This window comes from Echinops telfairi, unplaced genomic scaffold, assembly GCF_000313985.2.
Source record: "Echinops telfairi isolate 266 unplaced genomic scaffold, ASM31398v2 ScPeMD7_10;HRSCAF=50, whole genome shotgun sequence".
Classification (NCBI taxonomy): Eukaryota; Metazoa; Chordata; class Mammalia; order Afrosoricida; family Tenrecidae; genus Echinops; species Echinops telfairi.
This window is the reverse complement of record NW_022103907.1, coordinates 2,607,677-2,625,693: the sequence shown is the minus strand read 5'-3', so window position 1 is coordinate 2,625,693 and position 18,017 is coordinate 2,607,677. Positions and strand designations below refer to the sequence as shown.

The 18,017-nt window shown below is 44.2% G+C and overlaps 1 protein-coding gene across 1 annotated transcript in view; it reads left to right on the top strand.

Moving 5' to 3' along the window:
- The first annotated feature begins 5,118 nt into the window (after positions 1-5,118).
- Positions 5,119-18,017, top strand: part of ALK (ALK receptor tyrosine kinase) — a 689,240-nt gene continuing 676,341 nt past the window's right edge. Inside the window, exons 1-2 of the mRNA XM_045287018.1 lie at positions 5,119-5,122; positions 6,062-6,181. Of these exons, the coding sequence (XP_045142953.1) occupies positions 5,119-5,122; positions 6,062-6,181 (124 nt within the window). The remainder of the gene's footprint in view (positions 5,123-6,061; positions 6,182-18,017) is intronic.

Here is an 18,017-nt window from a genome sequence, read left to right as displayed (position 1 = left end):
GCTGTGCATTTCATGTGGCCCTGGGACATTAGACCCTTGCTGAACCTAATGAGAGATTTATCCCTGGCTAGTAGATAAGAGGCCTTCTTTGGACAAAGCTTGTACAAATAAATTAAGTATATATTAAATATATCATTCCATCCTGCCGCTGTTTCAATCTGAATTGGCATAACCCCTTTCCAAAGGCTTAAAAAACTCTTTTAAAAAGTTCCTAGAGAAAGAATAACATAGGATTTGCACCTGAATGGAGAAGCTGGCATTGCTTAAGAGTGTAGACAGTTCATTTGTTAGGACAGGAGAAAACTCCCAAACCAAGCCTGTTGTCATTGCGTTGATTCCAGCTCATAGTCCACTGCTATAGGACAGCGCAGGGATGCCCTTATAAGGTTTTCAAGGCCTTGATCTTGACGAAAGCAGGCTGCTGTGTCTTTCTCCTGCAGAGCAATGGGTGGGTTCAAACCATCGACCATTTGGTTGGCAAGCAAGTGTTTAAGTCTTGAACCAGCAAGGTTATTTCATCACAGTAGAGAAAGTGCTGATGCTCCAACATTGAGAGGTTTGCTTCCATGTGCTCAATGAGATGAGAAGCAAAGGCAGTAGCTGTGAATGCGGAAGAACAAGGGGGGTTGGGGTATTGAGGAGGAGGAGGGAAGGTGACCTGAAAAGACCAGCCATGCAAGGATTGCTGAGCGTTCCTGAGGGTCCCCTTGAGCTTTGTGGTTAGGGACTTAAAGTGGGACTTGTCAGCACCCTTGTGTCGTTTTCAACCAGGCACCCTCAGCTGGTCTAGTAGAGAAGGCAGAGGGTTGGCTCAGCCTAATTTTAGGACAGTTGTGAAGGGGATGGAGGCAAAAGGGATGAAGTTGTAACCAAGAGTTTGTGCAGTGATGGGCTTGCAATCTGTGTTCCTGATGGGAGGGAGAAAATGCAGAGTAGGGGGGAGGGGAGGTCACAGCAGGAGGCTGGTCTTTTCCCTCTGAGTTTCCACCCTGCCTTCTTGGAAAGTACTCATGATTTCACCAGAAAAGCCAAAGGAAATGCACCAATCTTGCTTGCAGCCTATCAATAACCCTCTTTGTCCAGAATGCCTTTCTTTACTTTTCTCTCTTCAGGTGGTCTTTTGTTTATAGCTGTTTACCTGGGCACTTGGAAGCACCTCCTCCTTCTTTATGGCCCCTTTACTTCTCTCTCTGCAGAGCCCAGGGTTCACATACTTGCAGGGCAGGCTTCAAACACAGCTCCAGCCCACAAATCCTGCTGGGGAGGCCCGTTCCCTCTGGTGCCCCACCTCTTCAGAATGGCATGCCAATATGGAATAGACTGACTGTATCTCATGGCATCATTTTTGCTTCTGTGTATACTGGGAGATCCCAATCTAAGGACAGGGAGGGGTTGGAGTGGGAAGTGCACTGTGTTCTTCACACTGCACTTGTTCGATGTAGAAGCACTCTCTCCTCTGGGTTTGACATTCACTGCGCATTCTGATAAGGAACTTGGACTAGAACTCACTTCCTTACTTCAGCCCCAGTGCTTTGTTTATGGCAAAGCGCTTTATCACATAGGTTGTGTGTCTCTTGGGTTTGAGCCATCAGTTACCTCCCAGCCTCATCAGGTCTAGCAGCCTACCACCCTCCTCCAGGGCCCAAGATCAGACTCCCAGAGCCCAGCCTTTGTGGTTTCTGTAAGGGAAGGAGGAAATTTTCTACCATATATGCTCGAGTTTAAGCTGATCAGAATATCAGCCTAGGCACCTAATTTTACCACAAAACTGCATAAAATATGTGCTGAAAAACTCGGCTTATACTTGAGTATATACAGCAATTCCTTTACAGGTCTCAGCTTTGAATGCTTGACCCCTTATGAACCTTTTTAGATGTCAAATACTTTCAGCTTATTTCCTTTGGAATGATCGACAATAATACCTAAGCTCTTTGCTGGGTCCCAACTCAGCCTTTCTAGCACTTCCTTTTGGTTTTAAACATGCAGATTCCAACTTATAGCAACTCTGTAGGAGTTGAACTGCCCCCTTCGGGTTTCTGAGACTTTACATCTTTATGGGAACAACGCGCCTCATCTTTCTCCCAAACTGTGTGGTGGGTTTCAACCACTGACCTTGTGGTTAGAAACTCAACGTGCAACCCAACTGGTCTTGGCTGTGTTTTCCTATAGGTATCTCCCTGTCTGAATGTCTTACTTGGCTGTGGTCCACATTAAAAGTCATCAGCTGTTCGGTGCCCAAACAGATCCATAAGTGTTACCAGCCATCTCATCCCATCCGCTTGCTGCTTTATATCCAGGAAAAGTTAATGCCATTCCAAAATTGTAAGGTTAAGAAAAATGACATCACTTGGAAACAAGAAAATATAGCCTCGGCCTGATCTCCCTGTCACTTTAAAATTCCTTAAACTTTGTGCTAAGCGGATGACTCTGGGAGCTGTCAGTTTCGATTCACATGGGCTCATTGCTGAGGGCTGCTTGTCAGGTGCTCCCAGACCCTTCATAGGATACTCTATAAAGAGGCAATATCAGTGGTGACCTAAGCCCCAAGCCGTGGGGGGACGCTGGCAGGCCCTATGGGGATCCTTGTGGGACTGTGAAAGGCCATGGGCAACAGACTAACTTGGCCTGCTGTCTCATTCATTTCCTGCTGAATGGCTATGTGGCCTCAGTCAAAATGGGAAGACAAATGATCACATTTATTCATAAGCTGATTGCCAGACTTATTTGAAATTACACATTCAAGGTGGTTAACGTAATGCCTTGACCCTTGTGTGCTTATTATATAGTGTTAACATGAAAAGTAAATCTATGTCCCTATGTAAACCTGTGTGGCCTTGAGCCTTATCTCTGAGCCCCTCTGCCCATCAATAATACTGGACTAACTGCATCCACCTGTCAATGTTCACCTGAGGGTGAATGAGATGGCTTCTTTCTTAAAATCCCCAGCATAGCTTCTAGCACCTTTCAGCACATCACGTCCGCTAAGGCATTTGGTAGAGATTTTACCAGAAAGATGTATCTGGGTACCTAACTTATTTAACACAGGCTCGTTAGTCAGATGTAGAAGAAAACTTGAAAACACTTCCAAGGTGCCAGGGAGAAACTACTTGGAAAAGAAAGCTTGGAAGACAAAAAGAAGAATGTTCCTTTTAAAAAGCAGGCGGCAGAATCCCATCCTATTCCAGTTGCTGGGACACATGGCAACTGTGGCCAGTTTTGCCCACGAGAAGCTGCCGTGGCCACTAAAGAGAACAGGGGCCTGTAAACAAAGGCAATGAGTTTTTTATGAGCATATAAGAGGAAGTAATTGCTTATTGGTTTAAATGGTGAAGTGTTCAACTTCACACTTGAAGGCTGGAGGGTAGAGTTCACCCAAAGGTGCCTCAGAGGAAAGGACATCGACCAATCTACTTCCAAATTATCAGCCATTGAAAACCCTATGGACCACAAGTCTACTCTGACAGGCGTCTCTATGACTCAAGTCTGTGGTTGTTAGGTGCCAGCGATTTGGTTTCCACTCACAGCAAACCCTACACACCCTAAGTACACGCAGCAACCCTAAGTACACTAAGCAACCCTAAGCACACTGTGGTAGTCTGTGTACTTTAGAGAAACAAAGCCACAGAAACTCCTGTATAAGAGAGAGTTTTATATAAAGGTGAGGTGTGCAACAAGAAAAGGTCCCAACCCAGTGCTGCCCAAGCCCACAAGTCCAACATGAACCCATTAGCCCATATGTCCAACACCAGTCCACAAAGTCCTCCTCCATCTCACAAAACAGACACAACAATGCCGCCTGCAGGAGGAAAGCCGAGTCTGTGAATGTGTAAGCATCTCAGCGCTGGCAAGGTTCTCCACACGGGTGCTCCAACACCCAGGCTTCCATCGGGTTAAGTTTATCTGACTGATAAACTTAAGCCATATCATTCCTCTTCTTAGCGGTACCTCAAGTGGGTTTTGTGTGGTGAAAAGTAATTACAATATATCTACAAATCAAAGGAACACATACTGCAGGCTCAGATGCCTTTCTCCCCAGAAAATCCCCACCTCAATCACCATTTGCTAATGTTTTATGGTATGCAAAGCTTTTCCTCTTAAAGATGGAAGGATTTAAGAATAAGTTCTATTCAGTAGATAGAGGAGGAATAATACTGCTTAAGTTTATCAGTCAGATTGTCACAATAAACTAACTCACACACTAAGCAACCCTAAGCACACTAAGCAATCCTATTTACACTAAACAACCCTAAGTACACTAAGCAATCCTATGTACACTAAGCAACCCTGAGCACACTAAGCAACCCTAAGCACAACACAATGAAACACTGGCCAGTCCTGCACCGTCCTCAGAATTATTCTTATGTTTGAGCGCATTGTTGTCACTATACATCAGTCCAGCTCCTCAAGGGCCTTCCTCTTTCTCACTGCCCTGACACTTTACCAAGCTGATGCCCTTCTCCAGGGACTGATCTCTCCTGATAACAGGTCCAAAGTCTCTGAGACCAAACCTCGCCAACCTTGCTGCTAAGGTGCAATCGGGCTGTATTTCTTCCAAGACACAATTGCTGGTTCTTTTGGCAGTCCATGGTATTTTAAATATTTTTCAACAGCATGCATGGATTTTTCTTTGGTCTACTTTATTCAATGTCCAACTTTTGTGTGCGTATGAGGTGACTGCAGATATCATGGCTTAGGTCAGGTGTATTTCAGTCTTCAAAGTAACATCCTTGCTTTTTAAGATTACTCTCTGACAATGAGTTCCTAGAGTCAAAAAGCAAAGCAGCCCATTCATGGTAGGACGGGGCCTTTTGGAGTCAAACAAAACTGGGTTCAGTTTGGGGCTCCATTCTTTCCCCATCGGAGTTCCAGTTGTTGCATCTGTCCAATGCAGATGATCACACCTAGCGTAGCGAGTCCTTGTGAATATATAACATCATTGTGTGAATAAAAACTCTAGCCTCCGTTCAAGGATAAAACACAGAAAACTGAAATGGATAGGAAAGAAGGAAGGAGGGACATGCTAAATTTACACAGGAAGAAAGAGGAAAGGGTGTTGTTACATTGTAGGGCCTGCCATCAATGTCATGAATCAAAATGTGTATGAATTGTTGAATGGAAATGGGTGCAATTTCCTCTGTAAATGTTTGCTCAAATCACAATAAAAAGTTAAAAAAAAAAAAAAAAGAGCCTAGCGTAGTGCCTACCCCATGGGAGCTGCAGAAAATTCTACTTGCTTGATCCTCCTCTATCTACTGAATAGAACTTATTCTTAAATCCTTCCATCTTTAAGAGGAAAAGCTTTGCATACCATAAAACATTAGCAAATGGTGATTGAGGTGGGGATTTTCTGGGGAGAAAGGCATCTGAGCCTGCAGTGTGTGTTCATTTGATTTGTAGATATATTGTAATTACTTTTCACCACACAAAACCCACTTGAGGTACCTCTAAGAAGAGGAATAATACTGCTTATGCTGCTTATATTTTTCCCCTTTATCCTTCTTTTTTCTCATGCAAATCAGCAATATTAATCCTTTGTGACTCATTGGCCTCTGGACTATGGGAAAAACCTGTCACCTGGCTTGTTGCCCCTCCCCCCCGAAAATAACATAATTGTTAAGAACTCATCACTTCTGAGCGCAGCCTCAGCCCTCTCCTTGATAGGGGCAATAACCCAAGCAAACACCATTAGATGAAGTTACAAGTCTGAACATAGAGTAGAGATGAAGGCATTATTTGGACAAGATGATTGGAAACTCCCTATAAAGTTGCCCCAAATTATTATAGACAGAATAGATTTTGGATAGCACTTTTTGGGCAAGCTATGAAGTAGCCTGGTCTCTAGTTCATCTCTCAGTGGTCCTCACCATGGCCTGGGTCTCAGCATTGGGACTTCTTAACTCTGGCTTCTCCTCCCGAGGCCAAGTCATTCTTCTTTTCCATGTCCCTTCAATGGGCATCAGGGAAACCCCTGTGGGCTTTCTTTGTCACCACTGCTGAAAGGTGGGTAAAAGACACACCTTAGTACCCGGCTCACTGTGCTCTTCTTTGTCCTTTTGTCCAGGTCCCAGCTCCTTAGAGTCGCCAACAAGCCTGCCTCTGCCTCCTCCTGACTCATTTGCATGGAACCTGACCTGGGTCATGAAAGATTCCTTCCCGTTCCTGTCTCACCGTAGCAGATATGGTAAGTATATTTTTATTGTTATCTGCAATGTACCATTCCCAGCTCATATTTAAGGAAGCTGTGAGTTCGGGTTAGTGATGCATGGCTCTCCCCAAATCCCCCAGCTCCCATATGCAAAATAAGTAGTTTGATGTTCTCTGTCTCCCAGAGGGACCTCACTCACCAGAGCCCTTCAACCAGGCCTGGTCTCTCCAGACTGGCAGCTTCCAGGTGGAAGCCAAGGGCTTGGTTGGGTCAGTATCCCATCGTTGCAGCTTTTCAGGTCTGTGGTATTTCCAGCATTCCTTGGCCAGTCATCAGATGCAGTGTAAACTTGCAATATGACTGTGGCTTCCAGGTATAGGGTTCGAACTCATAAGTGATTCTAGGGTTGGGATCTCCTAAGATAGGATTGGTTTTATGGGGCCAGAGGTCCTCTACAACTCCTCAAGGGACTCCCTTACATTTTAGATAACTCCTAAAAGGGACTTAAGGTGGTTTGATTCTGCAACAACCTTTAAGGTCGGGATGTTAGGTCTCCTTCTGGTTTTACAGATATCTACACTGAGTTAATTAAGATTGCACAGTGAGGGTTACTTCACTCCTAAGCCAGAATTCTTTCCAGAGTATACTTTTTTCCTCCACCCTTTCTTTACTTGGGCTGCCAGGTTCAAATCCAGGAGCCCTCAAGGAGGGTATGTGTACAGAGTGTTGTGGTTGTGCGCCATTGAATCAAGGCTGACTGATGGTATTCGGTGCCTTTGAGACAGTTCTGACGTGCAGCAGCCCTTTCTGTAACCGAACAAAACACCCCCTGGCCTGCACCGTCTTCACAGTGATTCTCAGGTTTAAACCCTTTGTAGCAATCACTGTGGCAATCCATCCTGTGGAGGGTCCTCCTCTTTGGGGAGGTCCTTCTACTTTGCCAACCATGTGTCCTTTCCCAGGGACTGGTCTCTCCTGATAATACACCTGCAGAACCTGAGACCGTGTTTCCCATCCTTGCTTCTTGGGATCATTCTGGCTTACTTCTTCTAGACAGGTTTGTTTGTTCTTTTGGTAGTCGATGTATTTTTCAGTACTCTTCATCAGCCCCCTAATTCAAGGGCATCCCATCTTCAATCTTCTTTATTCAGCGTCTTTCATATGCATACGAGGTGATTGAAAAGACTGTGGCTTGGGTCAGGAGCACCTTTGTTCTCAAAGTAACATCCTTGTTTGCGGTAGTTTTAAAGGGTCTTGTGCAGCAGACTTACCCAATCCATGTGTCACTTGATCTCTGCAGTGCTGCTTCCATGATGAAATCCTTTCCACCTTAATTCTTTCTCAGTTTATCATGATGTGACTTACTGGTCCAGTTGTAAGGGTTTTGAATTTCTTTACATTGAGTTGTAATCCACACTGAAGACTGACATCTTTGATCAGCAAGTGTTTCAAGTTCTTTTCACTTCCAGCAAGCAAGGCTGTGGTAAAAGTACCTCACTTTTATCAACTAAGGTTGTTAGTAAGCCTTCCTCAAATCCTGATACAATATCTTCTTTATATAATGCAGCTTCCCTGATTTTTTGCTCAGCATACAGACTTAACAAATATGGTGAGATGGTACAACCATGACACACATCTTTAAAAAAAATAACCAGGTAGTATTCCCTTGTTCTGTTGGTACACTGCCTCTTGATCCATGTGCAGCTTCTGCATGGGCACAACAAAGTGTTCCGGAATTCCCATTCTTCTCAAAGCTATCCGTAGTTTGTTATTGTCCACACAGTCAAATGCCTTTATATAATCCATAAAACACAAGTAAACATCTTTTTTGGTGTTCCTTCTCTGCTTTCAGACAAGAACACAGACTCATGATAACTCTACTCAGTAGATTTCCTCAGCTGCAATCTTTATGGAAGTGGATCGCCAGGTCTTTTCTGCTGCAGAGCTGCTAAACGGTTCAAATGACCAACCCTTTGGTTAGGACCTAGTGTTTTAACCATTGTACCACCAGGGCTCCTTGTACATAGTGAGATTTTCTCATTGTCAATGTTCATCCTAACAGCTCAGGGTTGTGGGGCTTCCGAAGAGGAAAGAGCAAGCTGGTAGAGAGAAGACACGTTTCCCGGAAAACATTATTCTTTCCCTTGAACCCCATGAGAGCAGAGGCTTAGCTGTATTTGCCCACCACTTTGGACCAGACTCGTGGAATGCAGAATGAATGCAGAGGCTACCAGGGGTGGACCTCATTCCTTAGGCTGGATTTAATTATTTGTGAGCTTCACCTGTACCCAAGTCACACTGAGTTCTAGGTGCCCCTCTGGCATAGGTACTTAATTCTTGCCACTTAATCTCGGCCCTAGGGCCTGAGTACTTAAAATGCACCTAACAGGTATCTTCCACACACTGTACTCCAAGTCCCAAACCTGGCATCTCCCATCTATAAAGCAGTTTGTCTTGGTTCATATTAATGGTACCTTTTGTTTTAAAAATCTTTAAAAAGGCAGTTTAGGATGGTACAATTGACTGGGATGCTCCTTGCCTCTCCAAAGCATTCCCAGTGGGAGAGGAGGAGCAGTAGTTCTCAGGACACCCCAGTTTAATTTACTTCTTGGTTTCATTGAAGCCAGACACTGAGTGCCATTCTTATAATAAGGGTAAGTCATTGAGATCTGGTCCTTCGGATAGTTATTGCTTTGTAACCAGATTTGTGATACAACTGGTCTTCTGAGAACATGCTCACATTGACTCTCAAAGTCATTCAGTGTCTCTCCAGGATGACAACTCTCATCAAATGCAGTATGTACACGCAAGGTAGACCGACCTCCACAAGCCAAGAAGGCAAGCCATTGACTCCTTGGGGGGCATCCTGAAAAAGGAGAAAACCATAGGACTTTATTGCACTACTTCTCATTGCTTGACTATGATAAACCCTCTTTCTCTTCCTCTGCCCCAGTCTGTAAATGAGAGTTGCAGGTGGGGGTGGGGGGACAGGATGCCATCTGGGGCAACGGTGTAGTACTGGAGGGTTTCCAAGATTCACTCCAGACGCTCTTTGTGGGAGGACTGAAGCCATTGGACAAATTGGACAAATACTGCCGGAAGGCTAGAGGAGAAGGCCAAAGCCAGCCACATTAACCTGGGGAGGGAGAAGTAGATTCTTGACTGGTGTTCCTTGATTGAGTGTGCTGGTAATTTCAGAGCCCTGTCACCCTGCAATCATATTTTATTCAACTGACACTCAAAACGGCATCTCTCCACTGCTGTGGGCGTCAGCCTGGGTCAAATGCTAGAGGTCCATCAGCATGAATAAATTGCCCTCGCTAAACTTGAAACCCAAGAGGTACACACCTTGCTGTAAAGTCCGGTCCGTCTCATGGAAACCGTATGTGTTACAGAGAAGAATTATGCTCCATGTTTTTTGTTTTTTTTAGGTACACCTGATACACCAACTTTTAGGTTAACAATTGAGTGCAAACCATTTGCATCGACCAAGGGCCCTTTCAGGGCTCATGGGTGAGAGAAATAATTTTGAGGTTGTTAACCCATGACCACACCACCCAGAGCACCTCTGAAGGCTGACTATAGAAGCAGAGAGGGCAAGGTCACTCCCCAGAACTTATTGCAGAGCAAATTGAAGGTGGAGTTCAGGCCAAGACTCCTGTCCCTTTAAGGAAGTTTGTCAGGGCCCAGGCCCATGGGTTTTTATGAATCAAAGAAGCCATCAGGCTTATGGGTGATATATCCATACCTTTCAACAGCCTTGAAAGACATTTTAGGAAATGTTAACAACTTCATTAATTTTAAGGCCTCAAACTTGGGGAGAGAAATTTGACTGGGAAATTGCCGCCTAAAGGGCTAGTTCTTCAGACAGTGAGGGAAAACCCAGGCTCCCTTGATGTGGGTGCTTCAGGCCTAGCGCACTGAGCCTGCCTGCCTGGTTTAACCTGCCTTCTAGAAGGGGCTGTGAAGGGCATGAGAGAAAGGGGTCATCCGATGGGTCATAGACTACTTGTGGACACCAGTGAAGAGTCCTCTGAGCCCAGCTGTCCAGACCTGAGTTGTGCCTGGGTTTCTTCTTATAGGACTAGTTTATGAGTAGAGGCATGGTGAAGAGAGGCAAATAAGATTTACTCAGCCCCAGACTATAATTATCTGTTCGAGGAAAGTTTGACCTACCTTTTTTAAGACTCCCCATATTCTAATTTACATTGGGACCTTTTAGGTTGTGTGAAATATATTCTTTTCCAGCATTTGGTACCACATGCCAGCCTCCGCTCGTTGGTTGTCTTCAATGACAAGGCCTCTAATTCCATCATCGCAGACACATTTCTCCCCCAAGGCTTTGATGCAAGAGGACATCTGAAGAAAGGTTTTCCCCTCCTTTTATCATCAGCTCTGACACCTTTAGACTTATTTATAGACTTGGCTGAAGGATTGGGATGCTAACTCTTTACCCAGATAAAAACCTGCTCCACGCAGCAGCAGCAGGTGCTGAGAGATTGAGGCCGCTGACGACTCTGAGGGCGAGTTTTGATCACCTTGACTTACAGCACCACAGCAACAGATCGTATTCTTCCCAACTTTCATTCATATGTGCCTATCTGCTGGGAGAAAAGGGTCAACGTTTTCAATAGAATGTCCAGAGATTCTGTCCTGGATAATAGAGAAAGATAAATTTCATTTATTTTAAAAAACCAAAGTGTGAAACCTTGATAAACTCTTCCATGCTCATATTTTTTCATGTAAGCTTCGTTGTGTAATTGTAGTCCATCGACGTTACTTTGTATTCTTTTTATTCAAAGATTTAAATGGTGGACCAAAGAGGTTGATTAATAGGCTCATGAGGGATGGTGCAAGTGAGCAATCTGAAAAGACTAAGCTTAGATATTTTAACTCCATGTCAAATTATTTCCAAGTTGAACTTCCCTCCCACATGGAGGACTTCCTGAATAGCCTGATCTTTAGACTAAATATTTGAGATCTTAGGCAGCCATGGCACCCATCAAGGCTCATTATCCCTAAATTGATATTCTCTCACTTGGTCAATAATTCACCTCTCTCTAAATGTGGATGTGGGACCTCTAGGGAATATGGGCATTCTTGTTCTCATTCCTATCTCTTCTTCCCACTTTACGTAGTCTTCATCCTTCCAGCCCTCCAAGGCCCTGAACATCATGGTTTGCTCTGTTGTATCAACCCAGACTCATGATGGCCTATGCACAACAGAGCAAAGCAATGCCTGATCTTGTGCCATCAACATAGTCTTTGGTATTACTGAGGCCACTGTTGTGTTAGTCTGAGTAGACTAGAGAACAAATTCATAGACATTCATAAATGTATAAGAGAGTTTTATGTCAAAGAGAAATTGCATATTGAGAAAACATCCCAGCCCAGTCCAGATCAAATCCATAAATCCAATATTAGTCCATATGTCCAGTACCAGTCCATAAATTCCTCTTCAGACTTATGCATGCAACACATGCAATGACATCCAGTGCAGGAAGATCATAAGCCAGTGGGTGGAAAGTCTTGTGAATCCAGTGTCAGTGGAAGCATCTCATTGCTGGCTTGGGTCTCCTTGTGGCTCCTCCAGCTCCAAGGCTCTGGCTGCCATCAGCATAGCTCCATGTGGCTTGTCAGCAGGAAGACAAGCAGAGAATGTAGATTTGGCCTCCAAGTAAGCTATTTAGCTCTATGGCACCACCAAATTCGGTCATCAAGCTGCGACCTGATTGACAGGCAACACTCCACCCCTTCACAAGTTGACAGGAGATTATGTAACCGCCACACATAACATTTAATTTTTGACATCTAATTTTCCTAGATCCCTACTTAAGACATTCTAAGTTCTGATTATTAATTGATGTTTACAGTTTGTATTTCTTCTTCTCATTTTAAATTGTGTCCCATCAACAAATGAAGGTCTCGAAGCTTTGACTCCCACAGGCTCTCTTCCATCAATGTCGTTATGGTTGACTCTGCTTTCAGAAGGCAGCTCTTCCTCAGTCCTTCTCACCGGAGGTGCTCATTTCCTGACCCTCACTCTGCTGCTGTTCCTGACGCTTTCAGAATCTGACAATGTTTCGATGCTATCTGAAAGGTTTCGGGTGTCCGCTTCCTCAGAAATGGACAGCCCATTGCTTCTTCACCGTCTTTTCTTAGTCTGGAATGCTCTGCAGAAACTTTTTCAATTTGGGTGACTCTGCTGGTGTTGAAATACCAGGAACATAGCATCTGACATCACAGCACCACACAAGCCACCACAGTACGACAAGTGGACAGACAAGTGGTGGGACGGAGGAGTGATGTAACTAAACACTGACTCCGGGAAAGGAAAACATCCTTCCCCAAACCCCAACTTCAGAACACAATAAAGCTATTGTTGGATTTTAAATAAAACTTCTATTAAAACTTTGTCTGCTTTGAAGTCCATGGGGACTCATCCAATTTAGGAGCTGGCGCCTTTGGAAATAAAGAAAAATTAGACTTTTTAATTACTTTCCCTGCCATTGACACTACCACTAGTCTTGGTTAATGTATCAATTTCTTTGATTGAAGATTGAGGTAAACTAAATATACCTCTTTTTAAAAAAACAATCAGCTTACCACAGAATCAAAAATGAAAAACAAAAAGCCGCCTGGATCCAGTGGGATTTGATTCCCTGCTCTGGCAGGAAGTCAGCTCGCTTACATTTCTGAAATTACATATTTAACGTGGCTGGCCCTGATCAGTCATTCCGGCTCTCAGGAGCCTGGCATCAGTGATAAAAGAGTTTCCAGCTCCTTTGTGATCCATTGTCAGGGCTTAAAGCTTTCCTGCAAACTCCTCTGCCCCTGTTAGACCAGACTGTGTGTGTGTGTGTGTGTGCGCGCGCGCACGGTCTGTTCCCAACCCTCTTCCACTCATCTGGGGAGTATAGGTGTTTCCTGGTCCATACCTCTGTGTTTTGAATTACAATATGGCATCTAAATAGACTTTGGATGCCTTCCTGGAAAGGTTTAATCCCATGGGGATGGATTCCAAATTCTAACAGTCACATGAAACACAGGAGTAAAAAGCATTTGTCATCGGAGGGACCCTTGGGACAGATGAACTCAATGCATGAGCATCAAATACAAAGGATCTTGGTTTAGGAGTTTTGGGAAGGGGCGTATTTAAAATGTCCCACTTTGTGATATACATTGAAGAACACACATACACACACACACAGATAACATTAAAAAGCTAAACACCAACCCAGTTTCCATTGAGTTGATTTTGACTCATGGTCCCCTCCTGTCTCTATGAATAAAACTGTACTCTACCAGATTTTCAGTGGCTGTGCCCTTCAGAAAGAGACCATGGAGACTTTCTTCTGAATTGTCTTTGGGTGGGTTCAGGCTTCCCAGCCATGTGCCCTCCTCAGAATTATTGCTATGTTGTTTAGACCATTGTTGCTGCTATTGTGTCAATTCATCGTTTGAGGGTCTTCCTCTTTTCCACTGACCCTCCGTTTCACCAACCACAATGTTCTTCTCCAGGAACTGATTTCTCCTGACAACATATCCAAACAGAAACTTCATCATCTGCCTTTCTATGGACTGTTGTTTTTGCAAGTCAGATGTATTTGTTCTTTGGAAAGTTCACAGTATATTCAATATTCTTTGTCAGCACCATCATCCAAAGCCATTAGTTCTTCAATCCACCTACGTCCTTGTCCAGCATTCACCTGCATTGGAAACTTCACGGCTTGGTCAGTGCACTGTAGTCCTCAAAATGCCATCTTTGCTTTTGAACAACGAGGTCTTTTGTATTTACCCAATGAAATACGTCTTTGGATTTTTTTTGCTTGCTGCTTCCATGGGTGTTGTTTGTAGATATAAGTAGAAGGAAACCCTTGAAACTCATTTTCTCCATTGACCATGTGGCATATTGGACCAACTGTGAGGATATTTGTTTATATCGAAGTGTAATCCATACAGAAGGCTGCAATCCTTGATCTTCATCACATTCCAACCTAGTTCCCTTTATTCTGGGTGTAATAGGGACATACGCATCTACCTAGAAGGTAGCTGTTAAATACTTGCATGATTGTTTTGTTTGTATTTGGCACCCCCAACATTTCTGTCTGTTCTATGGAGAACCTCTATGTGGGTCTGATGAACCCTAACAGCCTAATAGGAAGGCCTTCTTGGAAAACAAAGCTTCTCTGTTTTATTGAAGACATGTTATGCCTGTTAGATTCAGTCAGGCTTCTTTTGGAAATATCCTATAGGAGACATTCACACACAGCAGGCGGTGATCACATCATCCGCTGAATTGGAGCAGTCCGGAAGGATGTAGACCTCAATTTGTTACCATTTTCTTACTGAGGAGGCTTATAAAGTGTCTTTTCATAGTACTTCACACCTCTTGGATGCCACACCTCCACTGTGTCCTAGTTATTTGTGGTCCTGAATCATCTCTCTCCTTGACTGTAAACATTTAGAGGTCGGGAAATCCATGATGTGTGTGTGTGTGTGTGTGTGTGTGTGTGTGTGTGTGTCCTCAATACTTTACACAATGTTTTGCAATCAGGTACCTAAAAATGTACACTACATGAAATTGCAGTGTTTCCTGAGTAGTCTAAGAGGTAAGTGAGGAATAGCTTCCAAAAGAACACACTTCCATCCACTCCACTCCAACTTATAGCAACCCTAAGGGGCAGGGTACAGCTTCCCTGTAGGTTTTCAAGAATGTAACTCTGTACAGGAGTAGAAAGCCTTATTATCTTTCTCTTTGCTGAGGAGCTGGTAGTTTCAAACTGCTGACCTTGCGTTGAGCATCCCAATAAGTAACCACTATGCCACCAGAGCTCCTTAGGAATAGTCTCAGGTCTCTCAATTCCCAGCATAGAGCTTTATCAGCCTCTGAAATTCTGTTTTCATAAAGGTAGAAACATTCCCACCAGCCTTCTCATTTCTGAAATCATATTAATTTGTTTCTGGAAAGAAATGTGTCTAAGGGGAAAACAGTTCCTGAGTTTGATAGACTTTGGTTTAAGATTCAAAGCTATGATTTTAACTACTTTGGGCAGGCTTTTTAAAAAAATTCTTCTTCTCTTCCTCAATCTCAAAAAGTATACTCAACAGACATGAGTGAGCTGAGGAAGTTGTGTTTTGACAGCTTTGGGACATCTGAGATACGGTATATAGAGCACTTCTAACCAGCTTAAAAAGGCATGTGTCTAAAACACATGCAGGGAAATGACAGATCAAAGGTAAGGAAAACAAGAGGAAAGGCTCTTATGATGAAATATTTTGTCAAGAGCAAACTTGGATGCAAAACTATATGTCAGATTAACAGGACTTGAGTCAGTGCATTTTGGCAAATGACTAAGATAATTTGGTCTGTGAAATATGTCTAGAAATTTCAAGCTGTTAGGACCTCCAGCCTTCTGTTCTAATAACCTCATTTTGTAGATGAAGAAACTGAAGCCTGGAAAGGTCAGAGGTCTTCCCAGGACAAGTAGCAGGGCTGAAACTGAAGTTGGGCTGTCTACTCCGCAGCACCCACACCTCACCCAGTACCAGTGCCTATTTCTCTTGGTACTTGGACTCCCACACGATTGCTTCCCTCATCGATCTTATCTATGGTGCTACCCATTGTATCACGTCAATGCCTTGTGGATCTGCTCGATGTGTGCTGTTCTAACAAGGGTTTCAGTGTGGAGACAGTACCATCGTGGTGTCGGTGAGCCATTGGTCAGGCACACACACACACACTCACACACACACTTCCTAGGTGGACACTTCACGGAATGTGAATGCAGAGAATGCTTCCAGAGTCCGATCTAGGTTCTGGTTCTAGCACTCTCCCTTCTTCATGCACCAGGCCTGCCACCTTGATCAAGTCACAACGTCACTGTCTTGAGCTTTGTTTTCCCCATCTGTAAAATGAGGAGACCGGGCTGGTGGATATTAGAATGGCTGTGATTTTTAACTGTTTTTAATGTTCAGTGCTGGGATGATGACCAGAGTCCGTAACACTATTTGTTTATTTGTTTGTTTTTAATAACTCTATTATGGATACAAAAAAGAGAAAGGAGAAGGATGTTTTCGGTGCTTAACTCCCACCATTATGCATGTGTGCACACACGCTCCTGCTGAGACTGGCTTACCAGGCTGTGTTTAAGTAATTGATTGATTGGAGGAGATTGGCCCTTCTCTGGTGGGGCTTGATTATAAGTGAGCAAAACAGATGTTGTGAATTTGGGTGATGGGATCCCAGATGCATTCTAGGGAGCAGGCCGGTGGGAAGGAAATGAATGATTTCAATCCTGGGTCCCATGACAGATGAATAGTGGCAATGGGAGGGGATAGGCAGGGCCAAGTATGGTACTTAGGCTTATGAAGTGAGTGACCAGATGTTGGTGGCAGCTGGCAAATTAATATCAAAGGTGATGGGTGAGTTAAGGGATCCTGTAGGTGACTCAGGAAGTGGAATAGAAATTCCTAGTTGCCCGACGAGGGACTGGAAGTCAGGATTCTTGGATTCCTATTGAGTAGCTGGCTAAAGCCAGGTGAACAGGCTTGGTTTTAACCATCTGTCCAAAAGGGGCAGTTAGTCTGAGAGTGCTAGAGCTGAAAGAGACATGAAACTCTCCATTTCTACCACTTCCTTTGTACAGATGAAGACCCGGAGGCCTGGAGGGATGAAACGTGCGTGAATTCCTACCAAAGAACCAGGGCTGGAATTCACAGTTTCTTACTCACGAGGTGGCTTCACTGTGTCGCGAAAATTGGTGCGGGTGTTAAAAGCAGAGACCGAGGAAGGAGGACACACTTCTCCTTTATCCTTTTTTAACATCCTCACCCCCACCAAGCCGCAACCTAGCTTGACATCCAGAAACCGGGCTGCTGTCGCTCTGCTGTCTGCCTCTCTGCCATTGCCCAGTCTGAGAGCCAGCTAGATGGTGATGACCACCATCGTCCGCTGCTGTTCGGTGGGTGCTGTTGAGTCCGTTCTGACCCATAGCCACGCAATGGACGATAGCATGGAACACTGCCCCTCCTACGCGATAGTGGCACTCCTCCTCATGTTCGAGCCCTCTGAGGCATAGGCCTATCCTCATTGAGGGACCCCAACTCTTTTGAGAATTGCTACACAAGGTGCTTGATATACACTCATATTTAATCTGCCTCCACGCCCCTGGGGTGGTCTCCATGTGAACCCACATTTCACTGGCGAAAAAACGGAAGCACAGAAGTTCAATAATCGGCCCTCAGGTGCACAGCTAGTTAGTAGTGGGGTTGAGAGTTCCAGGTGCCCCCCTGACCCCTTACAGTGCTTCCGCAGATACCCCGAAGCCACGCGGAGATTTTGATTCGTTATTTTTCAAAGGAGTAAGAGACCCATTCTAAGCAGCATCTCTCTGAGAATGCCAGGGTCAAGCAAGTGCCACTCCTCCCAGGTTCCACGCAGTAAATATGAGGCCCAGAGAGCACAATGGTGTGTCCATTATCATGAGGCCAAAGAGGTTAAGAATAGCCAACTGTCTAGTAGCTCAGAGATAAGAAAGGACTTCCGTGTCCACTACCTGATTGATCATCATGGCAGATTTTATAATGAATAGTAGTAGTGTTCGCATCATTGTGATCAGCACCACAATTCTTTTTTTTTTTGTATGAATAAACACTTTATTTTGTTGTTGTTTAAATTCAGGTTATTGGGTGCAAACATAACAACAGTCGTGAGAGTACACTTACTAACATTTTCTATGAGACCAGTAATAACCTTTTAAAAATGTCAGAGGGGTCTTGGGGAGGAGACGAACCAGTCAGGGTGCGATGTAACAATGATGAGAAATACAACTTTCCTCTAGTTCCTAAATGTTTCCTCCCCGCTCCCACT